General features: G+C 43.5%; 3 protein-coding genes, 1 long non-coding RNA gene and 1 gene segment (V, D, J or C); 1 reads left to right on the forward strand and 4 right to left on the reverse strand.

Annotated features, from left to right (window-relative positions):
* Window positions 1–12,964, reverse strand: part of LOC106988627 (immunoglobulin lambda-1 light chain-like) — a 308,524-nt gene that overhangs the window by 135,633 nt on the left and 159,927 nt on the right. The window lies entirely within an intron of this gene.
* LOC128312485 (immunoglobulin lambda-1 light chain-like) overlaps window positions 1–12,964 on the reverse strand; it is a 442,895-nt gene that overhangs the window by 112,306 nt on the left and 317,625 nt on the right. The gene's annotated exons all lie outside the window — the stretch shown is intronic.
* LOC106988621 (immunoglobulin lambda-1 light chain-like) overlaps window positions 1–12,964 on the reverse strand; it is a 505,411-nt gene that overhangs the window by 98,877 nt on the left and 393,570 nt on the right. The window contains exons 1-2 of one of the 3 annotated variants that reach the window (XM_053206517.1): window positions 1,721–1,853; window positions 1,067–1,365 (exon numbers count right to left, since the gene is read on the reverse strand). The exons of the other annotated variants lie outside the window; for them this stretch is intronic. Of the exons in view, the coding sequence (XP_053062492.1) occupies window positions 1,067–1,365; window positions 1,721–1,766 (345 nt within the window). The 5' untranslated portion in view covers window positions 1,767–1,853. Of the gene's footprint in view, window positions 1–1,066; window positions 1,366–1,720; window positions 1,854–12,964 lie in introns of those variants that run through there. 3 annotated transcript variants of the gene reach the window in all.
* LOC106988734 (immunoglobulin lambda variable 5-39-like) overlaps window positions 1–12,964 on the reverse strand; it is a 603,934-nt gene that overhangs the window by 84,768 nt on the left and 506,202 nt on the right.
* The window catches only part of LOC113595120 (uncharacterized), a 251,930-nt gene that overhangs the window by 71,050 nt on the left and 167,916 nt on the right, over window positions 1–12,964 (forward strand). For all 3 annotated transcript variants that reach the window (XR_008291857.1, XR_008291856.1, XR_003415578.2), the window contains exons 6-7: window positions 573–1,386; window positions 3,657–3,821. This is a non-coding gene — a long non-coding RNA (uncharacterized LOC113595120). The remainder of the gene's footprint in view (window positions 1–572; window positions 1,387–3,656; window positions 3,822–12,964) is intronic.

The following is a 12,964-nucleotide window of genomic DNA, read 5'->3' on the forward strand; positions in this document are numbered from 1 at the left end:
TACCTCAGGGAGATGGTGCTGTCTGGGTGACCCCAGATACTTGGGGAGGCTGAGTTAGGACAGATTGGTTCCAGCCCTGATGGGAGGGAGCAAATGGACAAGCAGGGATGCAGGGCCCCATCCCCACAGGCCCTGGATGGGAGAGAGCAGGACATCTGTGCCTCACACTGTGCCTCCCTGTGGGCCTCTCACCCGTGCTGGGAGCAGCGGGGGAGCAGGAGTGAGGCCACGCAGAGTGTGGTCCTGGGAGGATCAGCACCACAGACCCCCTGGGAGCTGTTCCACATGCAGATGCCTGAGCCCCACCGCAACCTGCTGTAGCTGCAGCTGCAGCTGCATCTGGTGAAGCGCCCCTAGGCCGCCCCCTTGGGGGACAGGGTGCTCACCCAGTTTCACAGGCTCTGCTGTAAACCACCATGGAAAATTTCACTTCCTCTGCTGGTCTCCCCATGTCCTTTCTGGCCACCTGGGTCTTGGGGCTTAACTGTCCTGCCTTGGTCAACGAGCTTGACTCAGATTCTAGACCCTGTAGTGATGTGGGAAACATAGGTAAGACTAGCCTTTTTCACCAGCCCCATGGGATGGTTGAGTTCCCAGTAGCATATTGACTGCACTGCTCTGGTGGTGGAGAATGCACCATGGCCCCTCCTGCCTCATCCTGGGAGTGAGTCGTCAGGTAAAGAGGGGGCACTGGATGGGATGATCCATGACGATTATCAAGGGGGGAGAGTTTCTACTACACAACTAGGGTGAGAATGTATGGATTCAGGAGATCCCCTAATTTCCCCTGGGTCTGTGATCACAGTCACTCAGGCTCTCTGTCTGCAGTTAACACCCAGGCCCAGACAAGCAGGGAAGCCTAGTTCTGTCAGCCCTAAATCCACTCCTGATTCTCCCTGTGCAGAGATTCCTGGAGAGCTAGGTAGGACCAGTACTTGAGGACCTTAGATCTGGGGATCTGGACCGGACCTGCTCACGGTCCACAGACATCCTGGGCCTGGAGGAGATGTAACACAGACTGGAAAGGAGTTTGTGTCTCACTTCCCCATCTTCCTGTGTCACTGTGAGCATCACTACTACTGTCCCACACCTGACAGTAATAGTCAGCCTCGTCCTTGGCCTGGGCCCCGCTGATGGTCAGGGTGGCCGTGTTCCCCGAGTTGGTGCCTGAGAATCGGTCGGGGATTCCTGAGGGCCGGTTGCTATCACTATAGATAATCAGCACAGGGGTTTGGCCTGACTTCTGCTGGTACCAGTGAACACTTTTACTTTCAATGTTGTTTCCTCCACAGGTGATCCTGGCCGTCTGCCCCAGGCTCACCGACACTGAGGGGGGCTGAGTCAGCACATAGGAGGCTACGGAACCTGCAAGAGAGAAAAGGAGAGGTGGGTTTCTAGCTTCGGTTTCATTCTGAGGACACTCCCACCTGCCTGGCTGATCTCCAGGGATTCTCTGCCCCCTCCCCCCCCCCACTTTCTCAGCCCTTTGGACCCATGGACCTGGCTGGCAGATGGAGTTTTTAAACAAAAGAGGCCACCATCATTATTCTCTGGGTAGAGACAGCCACTCAGGACTCACACAGAGTGAGTGAGCACAGTGGGAAAATTTCACCCCTCCAGACTTTTCATTAGCATCCTACCCCCCACAGGCAGCCCTCTTCTGAATCAGCCTTGTCTCAGAACCTTGCTGCTAGGGTGGGTATGAACCAGGGCTTAGCACCTGTGCAGTAAGTGAGGAGGCTGAGGATGAGAGGGGTCCAGGCCATGGTGGAGGTGCCCTGATTCTGCTCCCGAGGTCCTGAGGCTGGGTAGGGTTCCTCCCCAGCCTGACTTATCCCCTTGCTGGAGACACCTGCTGTTCATGCAAATCAGCTGTGGCTCGGGGGCTGCTGCTGAGGGGCTGTGTGGTTTCAGAGAGAGGCTCAGTCCCAAGAGACAAGGAGAGGACAGGGGAAACCCCTTGGAGACCCACCCTCAGCCCAGGGTACTGTGCTTCTTCACTCTCTGGTCTCATGGTTGAATCTGACTTTTCAACACCGTGTTTTGTCCTGTCTTTGCTCTTGGGAGACCCTAGGAGGGAGACAGATCTGAGAGACACTGAATCAGAATTTACAGCCATGTTAAAGGTGATACAGCAGAAAACCTACACCTTTTCCCTCAGGTGTCAGGTCATGGTGACTAACGCCCCCTGCATCTTAGAATCCCTGATGCTGGGCTCCCCTCTAGTCCAAGCGGCTTTGCCTGGTGATCTCTGTTGTCCCTTTTTGGCCGCCCCACCCTGGTTGTGGAGGTGGAGGGAAGTCCTTTGTCCAGGTGAAGATTCAGAACCCACTGCTCAGATCCTGATTCCCTGATCCATGGACTGCTGACCCCAGGGGAGGACTTGCTCTTCTCTTTGTGGATACTTCCAGCCTCAAGACCAGGCAGGTGGGGATCAGGTTCTCCATGAAACTAGGAAGAGGATCAATTGAGGAGAAGATGGGGCCCCTTGAGGACTCATAGCATATATCTCTAGGGGGGTGGGTGGTCATATGTGGGGTTATAGGACTTGGCACCTGGGGAACCCAGGACTCAGGGACTGCCTCTTCCTGGTGCAGGCAGGTGGTGCAGCAAAATAGGGTTGTGGTGGCTCCAGCTCCAAGGACAGAGACACAAGAACTTTATCCAACAACATTCACTCAGACCCACGTTGGTCTAGTGGACATTTCATCCTGGAAGTCAGTGTGAAGAAAGCCTAGTCCCTGCCTCAGAGTTTCCATGTTATAGGTGGGGCAGCATAATGGACACACTTGTTTTGGTGATACAGCAGACAGTCTCTACCACTTTCTACCTGTATCATGACTTCTATATTCATTCAATAGCCAGACCATCGCTATTCTGAGGTCCCTCAGAGGACTCACCCTGTGGCCTAGCACTTGCCCATATAAGTGTCAGTGTCTGGAATACTTTCCCGAGACATGTCCTCTCATGAAGGAAAGAAATAGACTGGGTTTATGGAGTGCCTTTCCTCTTGAACATAGAGGATATGATAGCTTGAGCTGCAGCAGCCATCCTGATGTCTGTCGTCAACAAGAATGAAAAGCAAGGCCTCCATAGTAGTGATGGTGGAAAAGAAAGTGAGATGATTTGGAACCTCATGGAATTGGTGAATACCTGGAGAGACACCATCTGATCCAGAACTTATTATCAGAGGAGAAAATAGTCTCCTATTTGTTCCTGTGTCTGATCATCATGCCTATGTTTTTCATTATTACAAATCAATTGCCACAAGTCAATCAATTAGTCAAATAATGATTGGGGGAAAAGTTCAGTAGTAGGTAATGTGCAGACGGAGATCTGACAAAATGACAGGAAGATACTGTGTGGTTGGAAGTGGTTGGAAGAGGCCTCTCGGGGGAGGTGACATTGGAGCTGCTGTCAGGATGGGAAGAAGGAACAGGTACCAGGCGTGTGTTTGGAGACAGCAGAGTTAGGGTCTGCAGAGCAGATTTCTGTTAGTCTGAGGGTGAAGGGGCAGTGAGAACCTAAGGTGACTAGGAATCTGAACTAGTTCAATTTCAAGGTGATATTTTCTCCTAAGTTAAAAATTTCAGGGCTGCAGTGATATGTTTTCAGAATTTATTTTGCCGTTTGTTTCCACTTTTACTGAACCGCAGGTGTGATTCCTGTGTGAATTTCCCAGAAAACTGGAGGCGAAGCATTAGCCTTTTTGTAGCTGACGTTGAGGCTTATCTGCTGGGTCACCTTGTTGACATATGACAGTGACCACATTGCAATGGCTGCACCTTTCATCCTCCTTCAGCTTCTGACTCCTGTGCCAGGTATGTGTTTCAGTATGATACCATATTTCTGTTACACATCCTTCAATATTATATATTTATGCATGTATACATATATGAATATACTTAGGAATATGTGTATGTATATATATTTATATATTTCTGCTGTTTGTATGTTTATATATGTATATATATTTATATATCTCATCTGTATGTGTATATATATGTATAAAGTGTGTTTCATATATATATATATATATATATCTCCACTTTATGACAAATGACAAGTGAGTATGGTTACCATAATGAACATTAGGGCCAAATTAGTAATGAGAATCATTGACAAAGATCATTGGTGTGAGATGCTCCTGAGCAAAAGAACTTCAGCCCCGGGTCTAGGTCTTTCTGGAAGTGGAGAAGGAGAGGCTGAGGGCGAGTGCTCGGGGTGTCTCTAGACATGTTCATCCCAGAGGAGTCAGCCTCCAGGAACACCGGTGGACAGTGAGGGCATTGGCATTTCCCAAGGGAAGCATTAATAGTGTCAGGACATCCATCAGTGTACTGGGTGACATTGTGTGTCTGACCCTCTCAGAACATGGTTCCTACGGCCTGAGGAGATAGGATGCATCATCCCAATTTTCTTCTGATGAGTGAACCTTGGACACCTGCTGACTCCCAGGTCTGGTGTCCCTGTGAGGCTCCACCTGGGCAGCTCAAGCCTCCGTCCTGCTCCTCCTGATGCAGCTCTGCTGCCCCCTGCTGGTGGAGGAGACTCAGACCAGGAGCTTCCCTCCTGCGGGTCAGGTCACCCCACAGTACTTGTCAACTTCTCAGGCAGCTGCCACCTCTTGCCAGCCCAGCCCAGCACAATCAGGCTACTTACAAAATGCATGGAGGCAGGGCAGCACAATTCCTGTATGTGTTCCAGCATTGAAATGCCCTGGACTGGCCTATTGTTACAAAAGAGAGCACAGGGTAAACTGGAATGCATTTACAGAGGGTCATGGTCTAGGAAACCTATGTGATATCTTATAGCCACCCCTTTTTCTGTCCATTTAGGTATCCAGACTGATGTTTCCACATTAAAGTTAGTGCAATTGGGACATGGTGTGAATAGGTGTTGCCCCTAGTATTAATGTTCATGTGTGCACCAAAATTTATTATTATTATTATTACAATCTCTACCATTCCTGTATTTATTACAACCCACACCTCTGGGAGTTTTGGTGGGAGGACATCTACACTAGCATAGTTGGTGGTTTGGATGAATTTGGAATTCTACTAATTCAGACCTGGACATACAATTTCACATCATACACATTACATTTTTGCTATGTGGGGGCGTGGCCTGGGTCCTGCTGGCTCTTCTATACATTATTGTATGCTCCTCTCTCTCCGAGCAGGTGGGAGTGACAGGATTCTCATGGTCACTCTAATGGGGATAGGTGAGTGTTATAGGGGACCATAGGGTCTGCTGATTCAGGAGATTTGGCAGCTAATTCTCAGGGGTCTCACCCCAGCTCATCCCTTGGGCTGAGCTCAGGATCAGAGCCATGTGCAGGGTCCAGTGGGGACTGAGCCTGTGGGCAGGCCTGACAGACCTGGGCAGAGAGTGAGGAAGGAGAGCAGGAGGGTCCAAGTCAGGTGGGGATCCCAAAGCTCTGTCTCCTGAGCCCGTAGCTGAGCCTGACCACATCAAGCCTCACTCATAACCCGAGTGGTCCCTGTGAAAATGCTCCTTCTCAGGCTGGTGTAGAGCATCTCTGTGCTTCTGGATGGGCTTCATGAATCTGGTTCATGTGGAGCTGTGCTCACCTCTGGGCTCTCTTAGAGGAGCTCGGGTCACTCTGTATTTGAAAAGTCTTAAAGCCTGGAGGAAGAGAAGGGGAACTTGAGGGCATTTCTGTAGCTGTTCTCATGAATAATGTACTGTGATCATTTGTTTCCATGTTTTTATGGTAAAATAAACATGATAAAATTCCCCATCCCAACTGTTCTTCAGTGTTCAATTCACGTTCCCAGTTTGTCTTTCTGTTCCCTGTGAATTTTTTATGTTCCACATTGTGCAGCAGAATTCATTGGGAACTTATCCCAGGCTTGTGCTTAGATTTTAGTGTCTTTTATTTACTATATGTTTTTTATATGCAGCCTATACTTGGCTGATACCATTAATCTCAATTTGACAATCTCTGTCTTTTAATTGTGGTGTTTACACCATTTTAAAAATTTTAATTTATTTTCTTAAATTCCATTCAAGTTAGTTATCATATAGTGCAACAATGATTTCAGAAGTAGATTCCTTAATGCCTCTTGCCCATTTAGCCCATCCCCCCTCCCACAATCCCTCCAGGATTTAAGAGTCTCTTATGTTTTGTCCCCCCTCTGTTTTTTTATTAATTTTTGCTTCCCTTCCCTTATGTTCATCTGTTTTGTATCTTAAGTCCTCATATGAGTGAATTCATATGATATTTGTCTTTCTATGGCTAAGTTCGCTTGGCATTATACCTTTTAGCTCCATCCAGTAGTTGCAAATGGCAAGATTTCATTCTTTTTGATTGCTGAGTAATACTCCATTGTATATAGATACCACATCTTCGTTCTCCATTCATCCATTGATGGACATTTGGGCTTTTTCCATTCTTTGGCTATTGTTGATAGAGCTGCTATAAGCATTGGGGTGCACGTGCCCCTTCAAAACAGCACACCTCTATCCCTTGGATAAATACCTAGTAGTGCAATTGCTGGATTGTAGGTATTTCTATTTTTAATTTTTTAAAATTAAATTTAAAATTAAAAAAATACTGTTTTCCAGAGTGGCTGCACAAGTTTGTATTCCTACCAGAAGTGCAAAAGAGATCCTCTTTCTTCACATCCTCACCAACATCTGTTGTTGCCTGAGTTGTTAATGTTAGCCATTCTGACAGGTGTGAGGTGGTATCTCATTGTGGTTTTGATTTGTATTTCCCTGATGATGAGTGACGTTGAGAATTTTTTCATGTGTCAGTTGGCCATCTGGATGTCTTCTTTGCAGAAGTGTCTATTCATGTATTTTTCCCATTTCTTCACTGTATTGTTTGATTTTTGGGTGTTGAGTTTGATAAGTTCTCTATAGAGTTTGTATACTAACCCTTTGTCTGATATGTCATTTGCAAATATTTTCTACTATTCTGTCAGTTGCCTTTTAGTTTTGCTGATTGTTTCCTTCACTGTGCAGAAGCTTTTTATTTTGTTGAGGTCCCAATAGTTCATTTTTGCTTTTGTTTCCCTTGCCTGTGGAGACGTGTTGAGTAAGAAGTTGCTGTGGCCAAAGTCAAAGAGGTTTTTGCCTGCTTTCTCTTCTAGGATTTTGAGGGCTTCCTGTCTTACATTGAGGTCTTTCATCCATTTTGAGTTTATTTTTGTGTATGCTGTAAGAAAATGGTCCAGGTTCATTCTTCTGCATGCTGCTGTCCATTTTTCCCAGCACCACTTGCTGAAGAGACTGTCTTTATTCCATTGGATATTCTTTCCTGCTTTGTCAAAGATTAGTTGGCCATACATTTGTGGGTCCATTTCTGGGTTTTCTATTCTGTTCCATTGATCTGAGTGTCTGACAGTACAATACTGTCTTGATGATTACAGCTTTGTAGTGTAGCTTGAAGTCCAGATTGTGATGCCTTCTGCTTTTTTTTTTTCAAGACTGTTTTAGCTCTTCGGGGTCTTTTCTGGTTCCATACAAATTTTAGGATTGTTTGTTCTAGCTCTGTGAAGAATGCTGGTGTTATTTTGATAGGTATTGCATTAAATATGTAGATTGCTTTGGGTAGTATTGACATTTTAACAATATTTGTTCTTCCTATCCAGGAGCATGGAATATTTTTCCATTTTTTGGTGCCTTCTTCAATTTCTTTCATAAGCTTTCTATGGTTTTCAGTGTATAGATTTTTCACCTCTTTGTTAGATTTATTCCTGGTATGTTATGGTTTTTGGTGCAATTGTAAATGGGATTGATTCCTTGATTTTTCTTTCTGTCACTTCATTATTGGTATATAGGAATGCAACCGATTTCTGTTGCTTTGATTTTATATCCTGCCACTTTGCTGAATTCATGGATCAGTTCTAGCAGTTTTTTGGTGTAATCTTTTGGGTTTTCCATATAAAGTATCATGTCATCTGTGAAGAGTGAATATTTGACCTCCTCCTGGCCGATTTGGATGCCTTTTGTTTCTTTGTGTTGTCTGATTGCTGAGGCTAAGACTTCCAATACTATGTTGAATAACAATGGCGAGAGTGGACATCCCTATCTTGTTCCTGACCTTAGGGGGAAAGCTCTCAGTTTTTCCCCATTGAGGATGATATTAGCGTTGGGTCATATATGGTTTTTATGATCTTGAGGTATGATCCTTCTGTCCCTACTTTCTTGAGGGTTTTTGTCAAGAAAGGATGCTGTAATTTGTCAAATGCTTCCTCCGCATCTTTTGAGAGGATCATGTGGTTCTTGTCCTTTCTTTTATTGATGTGATGAATTACATGATTGTTTTGCAAATATTGAACCAGCCCTACATCCCAGGTATAAATCCCATTTGGTCATGGTGAATATTTTTTTTTAATGTATTGTTGAATCCGACTGGCTAATATCTTGTTGAGGATTTTTGCATCCATGTTCATCAGGGAAATTGGTCTATAGTTCTCCTTTTTAGGGTGTTCTTTGTCTGGTTTTAGAATCAAGATAATGCTGGCTTCATAGAAAGAGTTTGGAAGTTTTCCTTCCATTTCTATTTCTTTGGAACAGCTTCAAGAGAATAGGTGTTAACTCTTCCTTAAATGTTTGGTAGAATTTCCCTGGAAAGCCATCTGGCCCTGAACTCTTGTGCTTTGGGAGATTTTTGACTACTAGTTTGATTTCTTTACTGATTATGGGTCTATTCAAATTTTCTATTTCTTCCTGTTTCAGTTTTGGTAGTTTACATGTTTCTAGGAATTTGTCCATTTCTTCCAGATTTCCCATTTTATTGGCATATAATTGCTCATAATATTCTCTTATTATTGTTTGTATTTCTGCTGTGTTGCTTGTGATCTCTCCTCTTTCATTCTTCATTTTATTTATTTGAGTCCTTTCCTTCTTCTTTTTGATCAAACTGGCTAGTGGTTTATAAATTTTGTTAATTCTTTCAAAGAACCAGCCTCTGGTTTCATTGATGTGTTCTACTGTTTTTTTTTTCTTTTTTCTTTTAGTTTCGATAGCATTGATTTCTGCTCTAATCTTTATTATTTCCTGTCTTCTGCTGGTTTTGGGTTTTATTTGCTGTTCTTTTTCCAGCTCTTAAGGTGTAAGGTTAGTTTGTCTATCTGAAACCTTTCTTCCTTCTTTAGGAAGGCCTGGATTGCTGTGTACTTCCCTCTTATGACTGCCTTTGCTGCATCCCAGAGGTTTTGGTCGGTGTGTTATCATTTTCATTTGCTTTCATGTACTTCTTAATTTCCTCTTTAACTTCTTGCTAGCCCATTCATTCTTTAGTAGGATGTTCTCTAGTCTCCAAGTATTTGTTATCTTTCCAAATTTTTTCTTGTGGTTGACTTCTAGTTTCACAGCGTTGTGGTTTGAAAATCTGCATGGCATGATCTCAATCTTTTTGCATTTGTTGAGGGCTGATTTGTGTCCAGTATGTGATCTATTTTGGAGAACATTCCATGTGCACTGGAGAAGAATATATATTCCACTGCTTTACAATGAAATGTTCTGAATATATCTGTTAAGTCCATCTGGTCCAGTGTGTCATTCAAAGCCATTGTTTTCTTGTTGATTTTCTGTTAGATGATCTGTCCATTGCTGTAAGTGGGGTGTCAAAGTCCCCTGCTGTTATGGCATTATTATCAATGAGTTTCTTTATGTTTGTGATTGATTTATATATATGGATGCTTGCACATTTGGAGCATAAATGTTTACAATTGTTAGATCTTCTTGGTGGATGGACCCCTCAATTATGATATAATATCCTTCTTCATCTCCTGTTCCAGTCTTTATTTTAAAGTCTTGACTGTCTGATATAAGTATGGCTACTCTGGCTTTCTTTTGTTGGCCATTAGCGTGATAGATGGTTCTCCATCCCCTTACTTTCAATCTGAAGGTGTCTTTAGGTCTAAAGTGGGTCTCTTGTAAACAGCATATAGATGGATCTTGTTTTCTTATCCATTCTGTTACCCTATGTCTTTTGATTAGAGCATTTAGTCCATTGATGTTTAGGGTGAGTACTGAAAGATATGAGTTTATTGCCATTATGTTCTTGTGGAGTTGGAGTTTCTGGTGGTGTTCTCTGGTCCTTTCTAGTCTTTGTTGCTTTTGGTCTTTTTTTTTTTTCATTTTGTCTTTTCTCCTCTCAGAGAGTCCCCCTTCAAATTTCTTGCAAGGCTGGTTTAGTGGTTATGATCTCCTCTAATTTTTGCTTGTCTGGGAAACTTTAACCTCTCCTTCTATTTTGAATGACAACCTTGCTGGATAAAGAATTCTTGGCTGCATATTTTTCCAATTCAGCACATTGAATACATCCTTCCACTCCTTTCTGTTCTGCCAAGTTTCTGCTGCAAACCTGATCTGCCTTCCCTTGTAGGTTAAGGACTTTTTTTTCCCTTGCTCCTTTCATGATTCTTTCCTTGCCTGAGTATTTTGTAAATTTGACTATGACATGCCTTATTAATGGTCGGTTTTTGTTGAATCTAATGTGAGTCCTCTGTGCTTCCTGGATTTTGATGTCCGTGTCTTTCCCTAGGTTGGGGAAGTTTTCTGCTATGATTTGCTCACATAACCCTTCTACCCCTTTTTCTCTCTCTTCATCTTCTGGGACTCCTGTGATTCTGATGTTGTCCCTTTATAATAATGAGTCACTGATTTCTCTTATTCTTGAATCGTGCTCTTTTGCTTTAGTCTGTCTGTTTTTTTCTGATTCATTATTCTCCATAAGTTTGTCTTCTATATTGCTGATTCACTGCTCTGCCTCATCAATCCTTGCCACCATGACATCCATTCGAGATTGCAGCTCAGTTATAGCATTTTTTAAATTTCACCCTGACTAGCTTTTACTTTTCTTATCTCCACAGAAAAGGATTCTATTTTCAACCCCAGCTATTATTCTTATTATCATGATTCTAAATTCTGGGTCAGACATCTTGCTTGTATATGTGTTGGTGAAATCCCTGGCTGCCATTTCTTTGTGCTCTGTCTTTTGGGGTGAAGTCCTTCATTTCATCATTTTGAAGGAAGAAAAGGAATTAATAAGTTAAAAAAATTAAAAAATTGAAAACAACGCACACGCACACACAAATCAAATAAATGATGCTAGATCCTAGGTGTGTTTTGGTCTGGTTATTGAAAGGAGCTTGCTAGATTACAGAAAAAAAAGGGTGGGGGGAGGAACAAAAAGAAAAACAAGAAAAAAAAAGGAAAACGTTTGAAAATTTGAGAAAATCAATACAATGAAATAAAATAAAATGAAATGGTGGAAGTAAAACAGAATTTGAAAAAGTTAGAAAAGTGTAAAAAATATAGTAGAAAAAACAAAGAAAAATATTTTTAATAAAAATGGAAATAAAAATAAATGTTTTCCCTTTCTGAATTCAAGAAAAAGAAAAGAAACAAAAAAGAAAAAAAAGAAAATTGAATAGATGGACCAGGAACAGACTGAAATATTGAAATTATATCGTTTTCCCCTAGAAGTCAAACTATGAAGCACTTTATAGTCTGTAAACAAGCAGGCGGAGAGATTTGTGATGTTCCTGAAGAGTGAGGTTGGCTCAGTTGGGCAGGGTTTAGTGTAATGGTTCCATTCTCCACTAGATGGCACTGGTTAGCTTACTGGGGTGGATTGTTGTGACGTTTGTAGGTGTGTATGTGCATGCACGGGAGGGGTGAAAATGGTGTCACCCAGCTACCAGTCTCTGACATCAGAACTCTTTGCTCTCCCTGTCCAGCAATAGTGCACTTGTCCTTTGTTTCCGGCTTCTGACCTCTCCCTGCTTTTACACTGTCTGTGACCAAGCCATCAGGTTGCCTCCCTCCTGAGTTTTATCAGGCGGCACCTCCCTCCTGAGTTTTATCTCAGATGTGGCTGTGTTTCCTGACCCCTCACTTCTGAGGGACTGCGGCTTTGACCCATTCTGGCCATCTGGGGGAGGGTCTCACTGAGCAATGGCCAGGTGCCAGCCACACCTGGGAATGTTCGTGGGACCGTGCTGCTGCTGATGCCCAGAGACTGCTGCTGGGTGCCAGCCCACCCCAGAAAAAGTTTACGCAATTGTGTAGCAACAGCGTTTCAGGGATTATGGAGAATCACAACACACATCTGGCACCAGGCTTCACCCTTAATGACCTTGTTCCAGCACCAGTGAATGTGGTTGTTCTCTGGGGTCTTCTGGGACCAGGTGGCTGCACAGCCTCTACCAAATATCCTTCTAGTAGTGGAACCGCTTTTCCCCTTGTGGCCCAAGAACCTCCTGGACCCCATTCTCTTCCTGGGGATTCATCCTTCCCACCAGAGCACCACCAGGTATTGAGCTGCAGAGTTTCAGACTCTGTGCTCCTCCTGTTTATAGAGTCTTAATGGTATTTAAACCCTCTCCTGTCTCCTTTCTCCCTTTTTAGTTCAGTCCCTGTGGCTCTTTCCACTTTTCCACTTTCTCTCCAGTTGCTTTTTGGGGGGGGGTTCTTTTCTCCCTCATCTCCATCCTCTCTCTGCAAGCAAAAACAGCTCCCTGCCCTCCACAGCTTCTCTCTCCCTCAGTTCACCTCTCCACACCATGTACCTGCTGAATTCAGGTTGTGCAGATTGTTGTCTTAATCCTCAAATAAGTTTTCTAGGTGTGCAGGATGGTTTAGTGTTGATCTGGCTGTATTTCATGGACACGAGATGAAATAGAAACTTCCATGCTGTTTTCCACCATCTTGGGTCCTCCCCCTAGGACTCTATTTAGACTTCATTTTTAAGGGTTATTTTCTGTAGATGAAGAATTGTTTTTCTCTTTCTTTCAGTAATTTAGAGATTTTAATCCATTGTCTCTCACAGGCATTTCCACCAATGCAAAATCCACTAGAATCCTCCTCTTTGTTCCCCTGAGAGCAGTGTCTTTTCCTCTGGCTGCTTCTACCACTGTCTCCTTTTCACTGCAAAGAACATTTGATATTTATAGGGCTGTTCCTTTTTTCTTCTTATTTC

The sequence above is a fragment of the Acinonyx jubatus genome, chromosome D3 (assembly GCF_027475565.1).
Source record: "Acinonyx jubatus isolate Ajub_Pintada_27869175 chromosome D3, VMU_Ajub_asm_v1.0, whole genome shotgun sequence".
Classification (NCBI taxonomy): domain Eukaryota; kingdom Metazoa; phylum Chordata; class Mammalia; order Carnivora; family Felidae; genus Acinonyx; species Acinonyx jubatus.